This window comes from Lutra lutra, chromosome 8 (genome assembly GCF_902655055.1).
Source record: "Lutra lutra chromosome 8, mLutLut1.2, whole genome shotgun sequence".
NCBI lineage: Eukaryota > Metazoa > Chordata > Mammalia > Carnivora > Mustelidae > Lutra > Lutra lutra.
This window is the reverse complement of record NC_062285.1, coordinates 10,317,101-10,337,369: the sequence shown is the minus strand read 5'-3', so window position 1 is coordinate 10,337,369 and position 20,269 is coordinate 10,317,101. Positions and strand designations below refer to the sequence as shown.

The 20,269-nt window shown below is 40.1% G+C and overlaps 1 protein-coding gene across 3 annotated transcripts in view; it reads left to right on the top strand.

Annotated features, from left to right (window-relative positions):
• USP6NL (USP6 N-terminal like) overlaps window positions 1-20,269 on the top strand; it is a 171,640-nt gene that overhangs the window by 125,273 nt on the left and 26,098 nt on the right. For all 3 annotated transcript variants that reach the window (XM_047740866.1, XM_047740865.1, XM_047740864.1), the window contains 7 exons: window positions 4,644-4,751; window positions 11,062-11,171; window positions 13,792-13,840; window positions 15,367-15,487; window positions 18,183-18,277; window positions 18,945-19,010; window positions 19,103-19,202. In XM_047740866.1, coding sequence (XP_047596822.1) covers window positions 4,644-4,751; window positions 11,062-11,171; window positions 13,792-13,840; window positions 15,367-15,487; window positions 18,183-18,277; window positions 18,945-19,010; window positions 19,103-19,202 — 649 coding nt within the window. The remainder of the gene's footprint in view (window positions 1-4,643; window positions 4,752-11,061; window positions 11,172-13,791; window positions 13,841-15,366; window positions 15,488-18,182; window positions 18,278-18,944; window positions 19,011-19,102; window positions 19,203-20,269) is intronic.

Genomic DNA, 20,269 nt, shown 5'->3' with positions numbered 1-20,269 from the left:
TTTCTTCAAGATTTTATGTATCATACCCCTAAAAAAATTTATAACAGGATTTTAAAGGTACTACTTTTAAACTTAGAATATTAAAATGCTGTTTAAATCCAACATACAGAAATTCTGTATCATGGTTGTTAAAACTGCTGTCTGGGGGTGCTGGGTGGCAAAGTCAGTAAAGAGCCCAACTCTTGGTTTCAGGTCAGGTTGTGAAACCGAGTCCTGTGTGTCAGCCTTCATGAGCAGCATGGGGGTCTCCTGGAGATTCTCTCTCTCCCTCTCCCCCTCATGCTCTCTCTCTCTTTCACATATAAATAAACAAATCTTAAAAACAAAACCAGACCATAAGAGACTCTTAATCTCAGGAAACAAACCTAGGGTTGCTGGGGGTTGGAGGTGTAGGGATAGGGTGGCTGGGTTATGGACATTGGGGAGGGTATGTGCTATGGTGAGTGCTGTGAATTGTGTAAGCCTGATGATTCACAGACCTGTACCCCTGGGGCAAATAATACATTCTATGTTAATTAAAAAAAAAAAAAACAACAAACAAACAAAACAACAAAACCAGAAACTGTGGTCCTTGAAATCAGACTAACTGAATTTCAGTTCTTCTATAGTTTGTTTGTTGTATGATTTGGCGTTACTGTTCCACATCTTCATTTTCTCATCCATAACATGGGGATGTTAACAATAGCTTGTTCCTCTCCAGGGGTGCGATGGTACAGGCTCCCTGCTCCCCATGCTGCTCCCACTGCTTGTGCGCCCTCGCTCTCTCTGGCAAATAAACAAAGAAAATATTAAAAAAGGAAAATGCGATAGTATGGCAAGGAATAAATTGATATAGAAACATATATGCAGGCTTCTAATAAATAATCACAAAGTGTTAGCGTAACATTTATTATTAAAGTCATTTTTACTGGATTCATTATTTTCCTCACCCTCATCTTCGCATTGCCCCTTCCTGCCAAATCCCTGTGGGTCCTTCGGTATTGATCCTCCCCAACTCTGTCATGTAGATTCATCCCTCCCTTCCTTGGATACAGTATTTCTCGTACAGCCTCAAGGTAACCACCGCGTTCACTGCCCTCACCCCAACAGCTTAATTCCTCAACTTTTTCCGGTTTTCTCCTCCAGTCTCTTGTGTCCTGTGACAGAAGGGCTAACGGCTCGTGCACATTTAGGCAGTGCAGTGCCTACTGTTCTCCTCTTCCCACTCTGGCCCCCTCTGGGGAGTCTGTCTCTGTCCCGACTTTTCCCATCAGGGTGTGACGCCCAGCTCTGTAGCAGGGAGTATTTTATAATAAAGGGCTATCAGTTTATGATATCAGTTTATCTGCCTACATACCAATTTTCCCCCCACTACTGTGAGCTCCACAGAATTTCTTCATGTTCTAGCCAGAGCACCTACCTAGTAAGTGTTGGCCACAAATCAGGCAGTCATTACCAAGTTCCTTTTTAGAATGAATGAGCGATGTTCATTTATGAGTTGGGATAAACACCTATCACCTGCTGCTGCTGAAGTCTACTTAAAGCTGTGATCTCTTAAGAGGCTGTGGGATTTGGCAGAAGTGCCCTGAAATAGGACTAAGAGGAGAAATTCTTTGACCGAGGCGAGCCACTTCTCAGTGCCATGGTCTCCCAGCATTGAAAGAACTCACTTTGCCTACATTACAGGCTATCATAGAAAATATGAGGTATTACTCAGTCAGTTGAAGGATTCTCGGCAAATGTAAACTGGACACTGTTCTGGAGAAGAAGCAATTTTATTTGTGTATGTCACACTTGTTATAATTCCTGCTTTGTTTTACAAAATTTCCAAAATTTCTATGATGGTTGAAAATTATGTTTCTATAATGTCTTCCTGTCCTGTAAGAGTTGCATTAGAAAAACAGTAGGCATAATTTATATTTTTTTCATAATTTAAAATTCTTATTTTAAGGTCTCATAATTTAATCCTTGTTCTGGTATATGTGACTTTGTATGCATGTTTTTTATTTCACTGCCTCCTAAAGCTGGATTCCAGATACATCCCTTTTTATATTCCTTTTTTTAAAATTGAAGTAGAGTTGACTCACTCACATGATTCACTCACATGAATTTCAGGTGTGCAGCATAATGATTTGACAACTCTGTGTTATGCTTACCTTTTAAATACAGTTTCATTATCATTATTTTAATGCTTTTCTGATCTGTGTATTTTAGTAAGTTCACTTGAGCGGAACAGTGGGTACTAGCTACATGCAAAATGGTCTTGGAAAGATGGTCTTTGTTTTTTATAAAATGTAAAATAAATACCTTTTGCTAAAAGATGGTGATATCGTGTGTGTGCCTTGGGGGTGCATTACATAACTTTTTTGTGATTCACTTTCACCATCCGTAAAATTGGGATAATAAAATATGGAATTGTTGATGTGATTAAATAAGAGAAACATCTATATATAGTTTAAAATAGTTTCCTACATATAGTAAATGCCCAGTAAAAGTTGTGCCTCATTTTTCTAGCCCTGGAGTAGCACTGGGACCATTAATTTTTTCTTTCTACCTGAAATTTCTCTCTCTCTCTTTTTTTTTTTTTTTTAAGATTTTGTGTATTTATTCAACAGAGAACACAAAAAGTAGGGAGGGTGGCAAGCAGAGGGATAGGTGCCTTGCTGAGCAGGGAGCCCAGTGTAGGACTTGATCCCTTGGATCATGACCTGAGCTGAAGGCAGCCTGAGCCACCCAAGTGCCCCTACTATTTCTTATTGATATAATCATAATTTATTTTTTTAAAAAAATGTACATACTTTAAGATGAAAAATAGACATATATAGTTGGTGAATACAGAATTGGTTTAAAAGCAATAAAATAATGTCTGAAGTCTTTTCAAGTAATATAGTATGAGAAAGACATGTCAGAACTCTTGTTTTACTCATTGAAAACATCAGCCTGATGGAGATTCAAGTCCATCGAAGTTAATCTGTTCACCATCATCGTATTCTACTTGGTTATTAAACTTTCACTTTTCACTTTTGTAGTAGTTTCCACACCTTCTGATACTCATATTGGATGCTTGAAGTAGAGTATCTTCTTTAGAAGTTCAGGAAATAAGTTGAAAATACTTCTAGTATAATGGTAAATGTTACGACTTTGGAATGAATGTAGATGACAGACTTTCTTTAGGAACATAAATCTTAAATTCATTTTTTTTTTAAATGACACTCAGTTTGCAATTAAAGGTGGTAGCTGTTTTTCTATGTGGGAAATGTTGCACATAGCAGAGTCTGGTTTACACAGAACTTTTCTGTATGTATTCTTCCAGTCAGAGCTACTGCATGGGTTTAAAAAACTTCCAGGATTCTAATCAGTATCTACTGAAATTTCAAATTTGAGGCATAGTGCGTTTATACCAAAAGAACAAAGCCAGAACTCCATATGGAATTACCTAATTCAAGGTCATTCATATGGAATTACCTAATTCAAGAGTTGTTCTACATTGTTACTCATTCTAAATCACAGCATCAGTTTATAAAACTACACCATGACTTAGGTTCTGAAGCTTTAAATTAAAAAAATTTTAAAAGTGAGGTAGTATAGAGTAGTAGTAGTTGAAACTCTGCTTCTTAACTCATAACTTTTCAGCATTTCAATTACTAGAACTTACATCCTGTTTTCTTAGCCATTCTATTCAAATATATTATTTTGATCATGAAGGTAATTATGTACCTATTCTTACCTCAGTCCCCAAGGTTTCTGCCATAATTTGTTTAGTCATTTCTTTGTTTAGACATGTTCTTTTAAATTTCAAAGTTTTATTGTGCACAACTTTGTAATAACCATAATAGATTTGTATGTTATTTGAATATATAGCTTTGAGGAGAAAGGATACAATTATAGGAAGATGGAGAAGCAGATGGAGTCTTAGGATTCATAGAGTGACAGTGTACAAGGATCCAAAGAGTTGACAAAACTGATGATTTATTCCTTATCTCATTCAAAAGCGATGGCAGGTTATTCCTGGAGAACTGCCAAAATCAAAAAGAGGAGAGGAAGATGGGAGTATGGGGTAGAGGTGTGGAGGGAAGAGGAGGGACAGGGAGTTCGGGAGTGGGGAGAGAACTAAAGATTGTGGGGGGACCTTAGCCGAGTCGTGAGCTAGACAGGTTATGTTACGTTGATAGGCTCTGGAAAGCCCCAGAGAGAAGATGCCGCTGGAAAGGATATTAGGGCTACACTATTCTCTACACTCTCATGAAAACACTTCGGGGACAAGGAAATCTTTTTGCTATTTGAAGCCTTTTAGATGTGTGGGGGAAAAGGAAGAAAGTATGTAACTAGTTAATTATATCAACAGGGAGTGTGTAAGTCAGATGTTCACACCTTAAAAAAGAGCACTGATCATGCTGTCATGCTGGGTGAGGAGCACCTTTGTAACCATATGAAAATACTCATGTACTCGGCGTACTTAATGTTTTCCTTGTTGTGTACTCTGCCGGCCTGTGTGTGTGCCTCCCCCCCATCGAGATGATGGGATCCAAGTGTCCCATGTCAAAATGTATCAGTTATCATGGATGCTTTGAAAAGAAAGGACTAACAGGTATTAATTAGTTGATTTGAGGGCTCAGTCTAAGATTTTTGTCATTTATAACCATCAATTTATTTATTTCAATAAGTTTCATAGGAGAATTTACAAAGGAATCCCACTCCAGCTCAGAGGTGAGGTCTGGGCTCTGCTTCTGGAGATCCCTAAAATGAAAGAAGAAACAAGAGACCTCTATAGTGTGAGTATTTAAAGCTAACTTGTTATTTTGAAATTGAAAAGTAAAACCCATCTCTCTTCACTTTCAAGGTGATGTAAGATATCATGTCATTTGAAGTTACAGTAAAATGATATTACATTGATTTGTAGAAGCCTATTATTTTCTTGTTTGTTTGGTTTAGTGCCCTGTACTTCCTGACTTGTGAACAAATACTTCAGGGAAAAATGATACTTTCTGTATCAGTCAGTAAGTGTCCAGTGCTTTTCAAATACTTGAAATGACCAGTGTTGGGACATATTCATGAGGAAAATGGACTAACTAACTCCTGACCGTAGCTGCATGTGTACCATGTAGTGTTCTGTTTTAAGATTTTATTTATTTATTTGACAGAGAGATCACAAGTAGGCAGGGGGTTAAGGGGGAAGCAAGCTCCCTGCCAAGCAGAGAGCCCAATGTGGGGCTCAATCCCAGGACGCTGGGATCATGACCTGAGCTAAAGGCAGATGCGTAACCTACTGAGCCACCCAGGTGCCCCCCATGTAGTGTTAATAAAGAGATCTACATGGGGCGCCTGGGTGGCTCAGTGGGTTAAGCCGCTGCCTTCGGCTCAGGTCATGATCTCAGGGTCCTGGGATCAAGCCCCGCATCGGGCTCTCTGCTCAGCAGGGAGCCTGCTTCCTCCTCTCTCTCTGCCTGCCTCTCTGCCTGCTTGTGATCTCTCTCTGTCAAATAAATAAATAAAAATCTTAAAAAAAAAAAAAAAAGAGATCTACGATCTACAGTGTTGCTTCTAGACTTTGTGGGAAAACAGCGTGGGATTCAGTTTATCCAACAGCTGCCTATATGTGGTTGACTGTTTGCTTCTGGGTGTGAGAAAAGAATTTTTCTCCAAGACCAGTAGGTATCTCTAGGTATTGTTGTTTGTTAATCAAAGGTCAAACTTTTAACTCAATGATCAGTAATGCTTTCCTTAAATTAGGTAATACATTATCTTTACCTCCTTGTCATCTCAGGTATTCTCCTTTCTAAATCTGAAATTTATAGTAACCTTTGAAAGGAATGATTATCTGAAAATCTTTTTGATATGTGTCCCTCAGAAAGTGAATATAAATAGAATAAAATGGATGAAAGAAAAATTGCTTATAATTTAAACTCAAAACTAATTATAAAAGGAACTTTGGATATTTTCTTTCCTTTTTCATGTAATGTGTTTGTGCGTGTAATATTTAATCAAGATGAAAGATAATAAATACTGGCTAATTTAAAGAGTCACTTATTTTGTGTGTCTAAAAGGTTTTTTAAATTAGCTGTTTGGGCCCTACACAGACTATGAGTTTATGTCTTAGAGTTTTAGAGTTTCAAGTTATTTTAGTCTATTGATTAGGTACTTGCTTTTAGTATCATAGTCTTTTTTTTTTTTTAAGATTTTATTTACTTATTTGACAGAGATCACAAGTAGACAGAGAGGCAGGCAGAGAGAGGGAGGGAAGCAGGCTCCCTGCCGAGCAGAGAGCCCGATGCGGGACTCAATCCCAGGACCCTGAGATCATGACCTGAGCCGAAGGCAGCGGCTTAACCCACTGAGCCACCCGGGCGCCCATTTTTAGTATCATAGTCTTAAAGCCAGTATTGAAAATGGTGTCTGAGAGAACATATAAAATCTAACCCCAGGGTGCCTGGGTGGCTCAGTTGTTAAACGTCTGCCTTCGGCTCAGGTCATGATCCCAGAGTTCTGGGATCGAGCCCTGCATCCAGCTCCCTGCTCAGCAGAAGCCTGCTTCTCCCTCTCCCTCTCCCCCTGCTTGTGTTCCCTCTCTTGCTGAGTATCTCTCTGTCAAATAAATAAATAAAGTCTCTTAAAAAAAAAAATCTAACCCTAGCACCTAGCACAGAGTGTCGTAAATGGTAGGTGCTCATTAAATTCTTGTTTAATTAATGAGAGAAGACAGTTACTCTTCTTTCGCATGCTGTTTTTGTTTCCTTGGGCTCTGTAAAGTGCCACAAACTGAGTGGCTCCCAACAGCAGCACCGTCTTCTCTCACACGTCTGGAGGCTGGAGGTCAGACACCAGGGTGTCAGCAGGTCCCTAGATGGTCTCAAGGCTGGGGGAGAATCCTTCCTCACCTCTTCCTAAATTCTGGCATTGCTGGCACCACTCCTGGGCTCTCAGCTGCCTCAGTCTGCTCTCTGCCTCCCTCCCCACATGGCCTTCTCCGTGTGTGTGTCTGTATGTCTGTGGTGTCTGACCTGATACGGACGCCAGTTCTCGGACGTGGGGCCACCCTCATCCAGCATATGTCATCTTCACTCAGACATCTGCGGAGACCCTGTTTTCAAATCAGGTCCAGCACACATTCTATAGCAGAACTCCGCTTTCAGCAATCTTTTAGACCTTTTCTACGTGGAATAAAATGATGCCAGCACTGGTTGACATGAGGGATCTATTTAGTGAATGCCGGACATACAGTAACAATAGCAAAAGAAAGGACTTGCCTTCCAATACTTTTTTAAGGGTTATTTTTTCTAACACTTTGATAAAAAAATTTTTAAATTTGTATTCTTTGAGTTTTCCTGGCACCCTTATTTGGTGGTCTTCCTTTCTTACTCTGTCTCTCCAAAGATGGTCAGAGTTGCTCTCTTCAGGTGGGAGCTTGAGGAGGAAGAGAACTACTAAGATTTTTCTCGGGTGGGTGAGACTGTCGCTGGTCCTGAGCTGGCACTCTCATCCGCCACTTCCTCCTGTTCTTTCAGGTGTCCCTCAGTGTCACTTGTGTGTGTCGTGGTAGAGCCCACAGGTGGCAGTTCTGTCCATTGTGGTTAACAGTCTCACCTATGGCCTTCCTGGGGCTTCATAATCTTTTTGGCCAAAGGAACCACAATACCGTGGAGCTTTCATGTGAATGGTTTCCACTCTCCTTCCACTTCAGGTTTATAGATTCCCTAGATCCTATTTCTTTTTAAATAAAATGTATATTCTTGTATTATTATGATGCTCATGGGTCTCAGCCCACCCAATCTCAGAGATAACTAGAAGCTACTTTACCTCCTTGCACTAAGATAAGAAATAGGCTCGATTTCCTGTATTCTGTACATTCATTGGTAAATATTCTAGGACATAATCTTTCTGACCTACTATTTTTTATCTGCTAACTGAAATTTGCTTCTGTCTTGAGGCCTTTTAATGTTGGATTATCTTGTCCTCTAGAGAAACTGATACTGTAGGTGTGTTTGGGTGATTTTCTGCCTTTGAACTAAATTTTATTGTAAAGAACATTTTATCATGTCCTGTCAGATATTTTCTTTCTATGTTTTGACATCTCATTTATTAACAGGAGGCTTGTAGAACAATAACTGAAACCTCTTTACTTGCCCGTTACCTTTTAAAAAAAAATAAAAAAGAACAAATATGAACAGATTACCATTTTTAAACTAAATTTTGGTAATATCTTCTGGACCGACTTTTATCAGCGATAGTATACAGTAATATTTTAGTGGTCGTGTGATTCTTGTATAATATTATAAATATTTTCCTGTGTATTTAGCACTCTGAATTATACTGTGATTACTCTTCATGGTTTTAAAAGCTACAGAAGTTGCCCTTGTCTGAGCTCCCACCTCAAGACACAGAAAGTACACATAGTTACAAAACCCTTGACACAGACACCCATATTCCAGATAGCCTGCTGCTTCCTGCTTTCAGCTAAAGTCAGGAATTAGCCAGTTATGTTTTCATATGTATTTATTGGAGTTGATTCAGGCAGAGATCTGTATCACCAGCACATGGTAACACAAGTCAGTATAATATATGTATATGGATGCGTAATTATACATTAGCGTGGTTAAATATAGATTAGTATACATTTTAATCTCTTATAACTAGTTCAGCTTGGGAGATTAAATATCCTCATTCAGCTCCCGTCCCCTGAAATGCCATGAAACTGACAGCAGGGAGTTTCTGTAAAGGCAAAGCCCATGAGGAGTAAGAAACAGAAGAGAGGATGGCTGCCAGTATCTGGAAACCAGACAGACACTTACTGTACTCAGCAAACCCAAGAAAATGGAAACCCTGGCTGCCTGATTTTGATTTCAGAATCTCCAGGAGCCTTGGTAATTGTCAACTGCAAGTGCCTCAGGGAGCTGAGGTGAAGCTCAGAACCGTGGAAGTGGCCCAGAGTCTGTCGCAGGAGGAATTAGAGCCTTGACGTCACCCCCGCACCGGCGCAAGTCCAAGGTTTACCATTTGGAGAGAATGAATGAGAGGGCCTCTGGGCTGGAGAGGACCCAGATGTTCCCCGGGGGGAGGGCGCAGAGGAACTGCGTATCCTGAGCTGCGGGCGTGCTGGCCTCCTTCCCAGCACATTGGTGGCCAGGTGCTTGTCTTCCTGACCAGAGACCAGAAGAAACGTCTCTGAGGAATCTGCCCAGCCGCGGGACATAAACCCAGAGACATTGACTCCAGGGGAACCCCAGCGACACCGCCCCGTCGGATCACTCTGCAGTGGAGACACAGTCGTGAAGCCCCACCTCCGCACACAGAGCTCACCATCAGCTTTCTGGCATTCTACTTTTAAATAGAAGCAGACAGCGAAATACCGCTGTTCACTTGAGGAAAGGAGCTAACAGAAAGACACACGAGAACAAATGGAAAAAAGAAACGTGTAAGAAACAGACTATAGAGCAAGAAGAAAACTTAGAAGAATGATCACAAGCATCTTCAGAGGGATCAAACTAGGTATTACATCCATAAAGCAAGTATAGAAGCTATAAAAAGGAACCTTTGAGAAAAACAAAGAGCTTTTTAGTTATAAAAAATTATAATAGAACTGAAAGATTTGAGAGGATGTTTGAGAGTAACAATTGAAGGAATTTCCTAGAAAGCAGATGATAAATTCAAAGAAATGGAAAATAATAGAGAAAATACAAGAAAGTTAAATGACAGCTAGAGATTCCACACTGTAATAATAAGAGTTCCAGAAAGAGGAAGTGGTAGTGCAGGCAGGAGGGATGAAGAAATCGACAAAGGAATTACTGAGGAAATCTCAGAACTGAGAGACGTGAGTCTCCGTTTATAAGATTGAAAAGATCCATCAGGTGCCAGCCCTGTGGATAAAAATAGATACAAATCAAGCACAAAAGTGTGAAGTTTCAGGACATGGAGAGAAAAATGCCTACGAGCGTCTAGAGAAAAAGCAGATTTCGTACAAGGAAACCAGAATTAGAGTGGTGACACTAGAAACTAGAAGACAGTAAAGGCAGTGCCTTTTGAGCAAAAATATCTTCCAATTTAGAATTCTAAAACAGCCCAACAGTTGAGTAAGAAGGAGGTAGTAGTATCAGACATTTGAAGTTTCAAAACAATTTATCTTCCATACACCCTTCCACAGGGGCTACTAGAGGATGTGCTTCTCCGGGACAAGGGAATAAACCAAGAAAGAAGATGACGTGAGACCCAGGGGACAGGGGACCCAAGCAAAGGAAGGCCTAGCAGAGGGTGAAGGGGGACCCCAAGACCCCAGCTGTGCAGCAGGCCCAGAGGTCCAGGAGCCCAAGGCTGGAGCGGGTCTGAACGCTCTGGAGAGACATCTGCACGAAGTTGAAATCAGAGAGTACCTTTTCCATTGCAATTTTCCAGCGCCCGAGGAGTGAGTTTGGGATCGGATTAGCAACAAGCCTGTAGACAATGAAGCAGATCAAGAAACAAGGCAATGGGGATGCCTGGGTGGCTCAGTTGGTTAAGCAGCTGCCTTCGGCTCAGGTCATGATCCTAGCGTCCTGGGATCGAGTCCCACATCGGGCTCCTTGCTCGGCAGGGAGCCTGCTTCTCCCTCTGCCTCTGCCTGCCATTCTGTCTGCCTGTGCTTGCTCTCTCTCTAATAAATAAAATCTAAAAAAAAAAAAAAAAACCTAAAAAAAAAAAGAAACAAGGCAATGATTAGCTCAAAGGAAAACAAAAATACTGTGCTGGAAAGAAAAAAGAAATCCTAGTAGAGTCTGTGGCTTAGCTGTGAAGAGCTTTTACGTAGTCTTATCAAGGCAGACTCCGAAAAGTACTTCATTCCTAATTAAAATTGAATTGTATTGTTAAGATGGGAAGGGAAAGGTAGTGGGAAGAGGGAAAGGGATGGATGTGGGAGAGATGGGGACATGGCTGGGAGGGAAGATCTTCATTGTGTGCCTTTCCACGTTCGTTGGTGAACCACAGGCGTGGCTTTCCTAAACCAAGACTGCTTTTTAATAAGAATTATTTTATGATTTCATATTTTAATGAAAATTATTTTCAATAACTGACTTCCTTAAAAATGTGCTTTCTTCCCCTCTTTTTTCTCTTCAGAAATTAAAACACAGAGCCCGGGGTTGTTCACCTGATATCAGACAGATAGACCTTGATGTCAACCGCACGTTTAGGGACCATATTATGTTTAGAGACAGATACGGTGTTAAGTAAGTAAACTTTCATGTGATGAAATGTAAATGGCATTTATAAAGAGTATCAAAGTCTTTGTTCACTTAAAACATGAATGAGTAGAATGTCTTGTGTGAACTATAATTTTGATGTAGGTCCTAAAGGTTTAAGCTTTTGCAGATTGTTTGGTCCGTGTTGTGTGAAACCTAGTGTCTAGGTTCACTTAATTTTTTTAGCCTTTGACATAGTAGATGGTATTTGGTTGGCAAAGAGTCATTTTATGATCTGGGAATTCTTAAAAATGTAGTAGCTACTTTTATTAAAATCTTAGTGAAGAAATGGGAAGTTGTGTTTGAGGACCAGGTCAGAGACAAATAGATCCCTATGAACTTGACCCCAATGCACAGCTGAAACTAAAACAGATGAGGAGTGAATGTCTGCAATGAGTATTACAGTTTATGCATGAGCAGTGTAGTTTTGCTGACCTCTTTATTGGTCGAGTTCAACATGAGAAACAGAAACCAGTAAGAGATGTGTATTCAGAGATTTATTGAGAGGAACTGGCTTGGTAGCAGGAGTTGACTAGGCAAGTCCCGTATCTGGAGAACACGCCACCAGCAGGGACAGCCTGCAACTCCTGAGCATAAGCCAAGCTGTTGTCCACAGGAAGAGCTGCTTCACATCTGCTCTTACAACCTTTCACCTGATTGGATCAGACCCACCAAGACGATCTAGGAACTAGGATCATCTCTGCTACTTAAAGTCAAATCCTGCTTATGGATTTTAATCACATCTACAAAATGCCTTTTTTACAGCCACATGTAGGTTAGCTTTTGAATAATTGGGGGCTGTAGCCTAGCCAGGGTGACACCAATGGTGTACTGACCATTATAGTACATCCTTATCAACTCAGTTTCCAAATACAGGTTAATACAAGGTCATACTTCACCTAACATGAAATAACTCTTTAGCCTTGGACTGAAACTAGTCTAACCCTATCCCCACAAGAGGATACAAAGTCCTTGGTGATATTTACTCTTTTGCTTTGACGCTCTAAAACTTAAACACTGCAATATAAAATTAACTGTTAATAATACGTCTGTCTAATATAGCTAATATGTTAGATGAAAAGGGAAAAGGAAGGAGGAAAACAAATATTTTAAAATACATATGTATAAACTTACACCAAAATAAGGAAGAAATGCTCACAAAAATTATAATCATCATCTCTCTTTTTTAAATTTTTTTAACAAGATTTTACTTATTTGAGAGAGAGAGAAAGAGGGCAGGAGAGAGAGCGAGCAGGGGGGAGGAGTAGAGGGAGAAGGAGAAGCAGGCTTCCTGCTGAGCAGGGAGCCTGGTGTGGGGCTTGATCCCAAGACCCTGGGATCATGACCTGAGCCAAAGTTGGGACGCTTAATGAGCTGAGCCACCCGGGTGCCCCTATAATCATTTCTGTGGCTGGGTATGTAGTTATGACTGATTTCCACCACCCATTTCATATTCCCTTTGTCCTCCACAGGCACCTGGTCATGATACTGTACCTGGTGGGGTGACCTACATTTTCATTCTGGACCATCGCAGTCCTGCCTGAATTAGATTGCTATGGTTTTCCATGGACTTTAATCACACTGTGCTAAGAGACACCCCAAGTATTCTCCTGCGTTCTAGGCCTACTCTTCCTTAAATTCCGTGTGTAGTAGCAACTCAGTTTCTCCTTCGTTATCAGGCTCATTTGCTCCAGCTGGTACGGTCACCTCCTTCTTTGCTTGTTGATTTGGAGGCACAAGGAACTCCAAGTGGCCGGGTGGCAGTCTTGGCTTCCAGTTCAGTGGAATCATTGTGTCTCCTGATGGAAGTATTTCTCCCTTTGGAACTAGGAGTCCTGGACCAGCAGAGCTTAAGGCTGATGGGATGGGAAGTGAACATTTTGCTAGTGGACCACTAGGGATAATAGTGGATAGAGTCATCCCCGTTTCTGCCCCTTGAATCCTGGACCCCAGCATCCTGGCTGTGGAAGAGAGCACTAGATACTGTGGCTGATGGAGAGCATACATTGCCTCCCAGAGGATGCCGCAGCCCTCGTGCCTAGCCGCCACTGTCACTGAGGCTTCCCAGGGCCTCCGCAGTTTTGTCGGGCTGCCTGCTCCCATGGGGAGGATTTCAGTGAGGGTGGTTGCCCTCCTTCACTGGAAGGAGGATAACAAATTGAAGAGACTGTGAAGCCGTTTATGGTTTTTTGGTATAAATTGTATCAGAATGAATGTCGGGGGTACCTGGGTGGCTCAGTTGGTTAGGCTTCACTCTGACTCTTGATTTTGGCTCAGATCATGATCTCAGGGTCATGAGGTCGAGCCCCTCACAGGGCTCCGTGCTGGGCATGGAACCTGCTTGAGATTCTTTTTCTCCCTCTGCTCCTCCACCCCCTTTAAAAAAAAAAAAAAGAATGTCATCTAAATCTCATATAAATCTAAATAAATCTTAAATTTAGACTGTACAGAGTGTTGTGTACATTTGAGCTTGGGATCATTTCTTTATTACAGTAGTACTTTTGTCTGGATTATCTGTTTTCCGGCAGACTTCATTTTTTTAAGTTTGTAATTTTAAAACTATGTGAAATAACTAAAATGTATTCAACATGAACTTTGTTTTCTCTAGGCAACAGTCACTGTTCCATGTTCTCGCTGCATACTCTATTTATAACACGGTAAGTCAGAGCACAGCCACTCAGGTCTTTTTGAGGAGCTGGGGGAACTCTCTGGGCACCCCTGCCCCTGTGGATCTTTTCAAGGCTTCTCTGGTGATCTTGGGATCTCAGAACAGAGCTGATTTAGAAGCGGGAAAAACCACTGTATACCAGTGAAGCTCTCATTTTCCTCCTTTGTCTGAATTATTCTGTTGTGGTGTTATTTGTTACCTTGTTTTTATTTTACACAGTTGTGAGGAGAGTGAGGAGGGCTAGAAGTTTTAAGAAGTCAGTGGGCAGATAAATTTTTGCTTGACCCTTGCTCACTCTTCATCACCCGCTGGGAGTTTACGTTTCAAGGTCACGTTTTGTTTACTCAGCGAGGGCTAAAGAGGAGACCTTGTGTAGCTACTTGCTAACCCTCAGAGTAGGCTAAAAGTAAACGTTCTGATAATAGAACATATTATCCTTAACATACCTATCATTCAGGGGGAGATGATAATTTGGGGAGAGACCAGTTAGTGTTGAACCTAATGCAGATGTTAAATGCTTATTGAGTAGGTTCTATGCAGGACAACCTTGAACCTTGAGTGTGTAATTTCTATTAAAACCTCTAAGTTACAAGAAATTTCAAATTAGGGCAAGTTAAAAAAGAGTTATTAAAGGCCTTTTCATAGAAAAGAAGCAATAGTTGGGCCTCATGGGACATGGAGCTGGAAAGTGAGAAGCCTTCGCTGAGAAAGTAATACTACACACTCTGTAGCTCTTCTATTCTGGGGCCACGTGGTAACTGATTATCTCCGTAAACTGCTTGTTCCACTGTTTCTCTCACCAGATTGCTTTCTTTGCCTACTTTTCGGTTTTCCCATGGCTGAAATTGCACCCACAGACTCAACATGACCATTCTGTTTAAATGCCATCTCACCATCTGATTACAGCTGTCCTGGAGAGAGTATGTGGTTAGCAGTGCCCAATTAACTGTTCTCCTGGGGTCAAGTGACCTCTTCTGCTCCATCAGCTTCGGTTCATAGGGCACAAACAAGAAACTCTGAGGCCACATTACAAGCAGGGACTTTGGGGAGAGTAGGCAGTTCTCAGAGAAGGGACATGGACTGGCTGGGTATCCCAAAATGTGTCTCTCTAAGGGCTAGGAAATCAGAGGTGACAAAACAGCAACTTGGGAGCTGCAGCAGGAGAGAAACTTGGCAGCATTTGAACAAAGAGGGGGAATACTGAACTGAGAATAATATATACAAAGGAAAAATAAGCTATTCGTCCTCTTTACAGAAGGTATAATGGTATTGAATAGGGGACAACAAAAATACATGTAGCTTGACACTTGGTCCACAGTTCTACATTTATTTTTGATGTATAGCTCAACGAGATGTAGCTCAATGTTGTAGAAACTGTAGTCTTTATCCATAGACTGGTCCGTTATTTAATTGTTCAGGCATTTTCTGGCTGTTTGGGTGGGCAGGTTTTTCATGTGTGTATGCATGTGATTGGATCTTAAAATCCCCAGTTTCTTTGTTCTCATTTATCTTCAGGAAGTTGGATACTGTCAGGGGATGAGCCAGATCACAGCTTTGCTCCTTATGTATATGAACGAAGAAGATGCCTTCTGGGCCCTGGTCAAACTATTCTCGGGCCCCAAACATGCCATGCATGGTAAGAAAGCCCTGGAGTTTACCAAAAGCAGTAAACAAGGAAGGGAGAAAAAGGTTATTAAAGCAGAATCAAACTTTGGAAGATGCGTGGTCGGGTAAAGCACAGAAACGTGATGTCTGGGGCCGTTCAGTCAGTCAGTGTTTATATTCCTTTGTGCTTACCTCAGGGCACACTGTTGGCATTTTGAAATCCTTCCTTCCTTGCCCCCAGTCAAAAGAAACTAATGTAGGTTTGGAGGAATTTAGGAAAGCTCTGTTACCTGGAGAAATAAAAGATGCTGTTGACTAAGACTTTTAGACTGTCATGCAGTGATCATTTCAGTGAAATGCATGTTTGGGTTCTTCTAGCCATAAAATTGATTCCATTTTACGATAAAATGCTGCTGCTAACATGTCGTGGGTTCTTCACTATTTTGCATGAGTTTTTGGTTTTCAAGTTAGATGGTTTTTAAGAACCTTTCCCTTCCATCTGCCAAGCTTATACCAGAAGCTTTAAAGTTTGGATTGCATCTTCCTCGGGAAATAAAAGTGGCATTTGTCCATTTAGTGCAAAGTTATTTTCCCGGTGCCATCCATGTGATAATACCAAGTTAAAAACAAACTTTTAACACGAATCACTTGAAGAATGGATCATCTAAGTTCCATTTGTAAGTGAGCCTTAGGTCGCGAGGAGCCTGCCACGTGTTTATAGTGATATTTTAACATTTTCAAAATTATGACTGTAGTTTATTAATTTCCACATTCTTACCATGTGGTTTTTGTGGTGGTATTGTGTGTGTGTGCTTGTGTGTGTGTGCGCGTGCTCACACACGCATTTCGCCATCTCCCTCACTTTTCCTTGTGAATATTTTTTAAATGAATACCACTACTGATAACTGTTTCTGGACACTTTGCATCCCATCAAGAGACTCCAAAGGTAAGACGCATGGTATCGAACTGCCATCCGACGGTATCATTTGAAAAGGCATCTTGAAGAAGAATAACTCCCCCTCATCCACCTTTATTTTGCTTTACCATGGAATGAATGGTGCTGTGGTCTGTGTGCGAAGTGCAGAGGGATGTTGTAGTTTCAGTAGTGTGTAATGACGGGGAAACTGCCCAAGTCTAGGAACGTCATTTCTTTTGAACACACCTGATAGCTTATGTTCGGCATTGGCCACCAGTCTAATCTAGAAATTGATAGTGATTTTACTATCCTAATATTTGCATTCACGGTGCAGCTTGGGTCGCGATTTTGGTGATGTTTGTGTTTAGAGATATTTGTTTGTAGGTCTGCCCGTGGAGTTTTCTCACCGAGGCTCTCCTCAGTTCTTTGCATCCTTTACATGAGAGTGATGTCACTTATAAATGTACAGAATAAAGTGAGGGCTGAAGAAACTGAGATTTTAAAATATCAAGCCTGGGCTATTGCTAACAAGTGAAGTAATGTTAGCTCTCCTTGAGCTAGTATTTATTACTGAGGGCATTGCCTGTTTCACAATGAGACTTTTTCTTGAAATCCTTCTAATTCCCTTTCCTATCAAACTGACCATGAACGTGGCACAGATAGATACGTACGTGCATATTTTTTTATGACATCAGAAAATGTTACTATGGGAGAAATAGAATCTCTCTCTGGAAATTTTTACACATAAAGGATGTTTCTTGGGTTCTTGGAGGAACACAGTTTCACTGTTTAGGAAGCAGATGTTCTGTGGGGAGAAAAAATGGGATTCCCAGATCAAATCAATCTGGCAGAAGGAATGAATCAAGCAAACCAACCCAGTTTCTTTAGAAAGCACGTTAGAAAGATTGAGAAGCCCTCACGTGTCATGAACATACCGGAAGGGTCTGTGGAACACACAGCACTTCCCTAGATGCTTTTTAAAAAACACAGGACAGCTCTTAACATCTGTCAAAGCTACATAAAGCCCAGGGTGAAGATAACTAATGTGGAGAAATGATCAGTCTGTTGAGTGTATGACCTTTTTAATGGATCGCGTAGACTCTCTGAAAGGAAACTCATAAGAAAGAATAGGCGTAAAGGTCCGTGAATTAGAAACACAAAATCGGTACTAACTTAACCATTTACAATTAGTTACTTCCTAGCGATCTTAGAGATTCTGTTGTATAAGGAGATGGGATAAACTCCAGTTTCTGATATAACATCGATCATTAGTGTCATTATGTCTTAGCTGAACATCACAGAAGGTATTAAAAAGTGATAAAAACTTTGGAGACATGATACTAATGAAGCTTTTAGAGTAAACCTGAAAAAAAGCAGTAAAATATTTGTTACATAGCGTATTGACAACAAAACAAAATAAGTCCTCAAGGTTAGAATAACCTATAAAAAATTTTGCACATTTAAGATATGCTTTAAGATACTTGAAGAGAACAGACAGTCCTGATAAATGGCTTCAGTTTTCATTTTTGTTCTTGGTTTCTAAGTTTCCCTTTTGATTCAGAAATACTCTGTTCTCTTTTATATTTTTATAAGGTTGAAGGAGATCTTTAGCAAATAAGTACTAGATTGCAAATTTTATTACCCAGAGCTCACACACAATCATTTCCTTGGTGGGGAGGACAAGTATCTTAGTAACTACTGGATTTTTGCTGTTACTAACAGTTAAAAATGAAAGAAATGTGTTGCGTTTTGAAAGAGGGGTTTTTGTTACTATTGTTTATGAAATACTGTTTTTATGTTTGTATTCTAGGCTTTTTTGTTCAAGGTTTTCCTAAACTCTTGAGGTTTCAAGAACATCATGAAAAAATACTGAATAAATTTCTATCCAAGCTTAAGCAACACTTGGTAGGTAGATGGGACATCGACTTATACCCACTTACATCAAGAACAAAGCTAGAAGAATTGAGTGCAGCCTTTGGTCCCAATTACTTTATTGATTTGCAGTGTTATCCATTTCATTTACTATGCAGTTGTAATTCCCAGGTGTTTGAAGAGCTTGAGATTTGTGGAATTTAGTATTGATGAACCATCACAGCCCTCACTCATAAAATCAAACTATTTCTTTGCAGATGATTTATACAAATGGTGCAGCTTTTAAAGACATATGATTTCTCAGTAATTTTGGAGGCCTTTTTATTGCACCAAAAATACTTTAAGGGTCATACAGACTCGTCCTTAGTGAACCATACATGTGCTCTACTATAAAACATGATAATTTAGTGAAGCACAGATGCTTCACTGTAAAATATATTATAGAGAATCAAAATGCTGTATTACCATCGTACAGGAGAAGGATTTATTATTAAGGTGATTTCCAAAAGTGAGATTGAGGGAGAAAGAGAGGGAGGGAGGAGAAAAAACTAGAAATACTCCAGCATGTAAAAGATTTGAGATGAAACGGTTTTGTGCTTAGCTTTGACAGCTGCCTCCAACAGCTTTCCTAACTTTTAGTATTAGATTGTCATATCTTGTTTACTGCAATCGAGAAATTTGAAGCCTTTGTTTTTTTCAGGATTCTCAAGAAATCTACACAAGTTTTTACACAATGAAATGGTTTTTTCAATGTTTCCTTGATCGTGTGAGTATTTCTTTACAAAACCCAATCATAAAATTATAAATACCAGACAAGAGTGAGCTGTTAATCTTATCTTGTTTTGTTTTTAATTATAGACTCCCTTTACACTAAACCTCAGAATATGGGATATCTACATCTTTGAAGGAGAACGAGTTCTTACCGCTATGTCTTACACAATCTTAAAATTACACAAAAGTAAGAAAATGTTTAAGTATAAAGATTTCACAAAGGTCAAGGCTTGATTTAACTCTGATTTCTCATTCCTCACCCAACTTCAGATTCATTTTCTTTTAGTGGTGAATTTAAAAAATTCTTGAAAGTGAAGAAATCATGTCCAGTTGGTAATCGGCTTCCATCGGTCCTTTCTCCTGGCTAGAAGCTCTTTCATTATATTGCAGAGGTCTTTGTTTTGTTTTTTTTTTTCCTATTTCAGTTTAATTTTCCCACTTCAGCAGTAGAATGCAATGTGTTGGTTTCACTAATAATATTATTCCTACTAAGTATTTGTTTCCATACTCTTAATACTGCTTTTCATCAGTCTCAATCTCTGGTTTGTAATCAGAGAACTGAGAGACCAGAGGAACCAGGCCCTTAGTTAAAAAGTCTAGTGGAGACATTTTCCCATCATTGTTTCCTCCATCCAGGCAAAAAGCACCCAGCTCCAAGCTATAGACCAAAGCGGGTCTACACCTCCTGCTTGTCTCTCTGCATGACTGCACGGTGGCCTCTGGGGCAAGTACAGTCACTTGTTGCCTAAATGCAATGGTCAATTGCAACATTTAAGGGCCCTGTACATTGGGCCTGCAGTGCCTTACTTTAAAAATCAAGAAATGAGAGTTTTCTTCTTGAATGTGAAGAACCTCACTCATCTTAAAGTCTCAGTTCAGTCTTTAAAATTACAACTCCTCCTAGTACCTCCTCTTATAACTCTGCAGAGAAGAGAATCATCGAAAGCTTTAGAACTTCAAGGAGCACTTGGAGTCCAGGTCTTACAATGTGGTTTCACATTCACTGATTATTCTCCTCCCTTAGGTTATTCTTGAATGATTCTTCTGTTCAGCTGCCCAACTGAAATTATAAGCTAATTGAGTACTTGGGATCACGTTTTTGTGTGTATTTTCTTTCCCTGCTGTGCTTGACGTTGTTCTAAGTACATGTTTGGTATCTTAATATATAACTGTTTGATTGCTTACTTGAAAAGCAGCCCTTTGGATTATCCAAACTTTAGAGAGAAATGAAAACTCCCTTTAAAATCAAGTTTG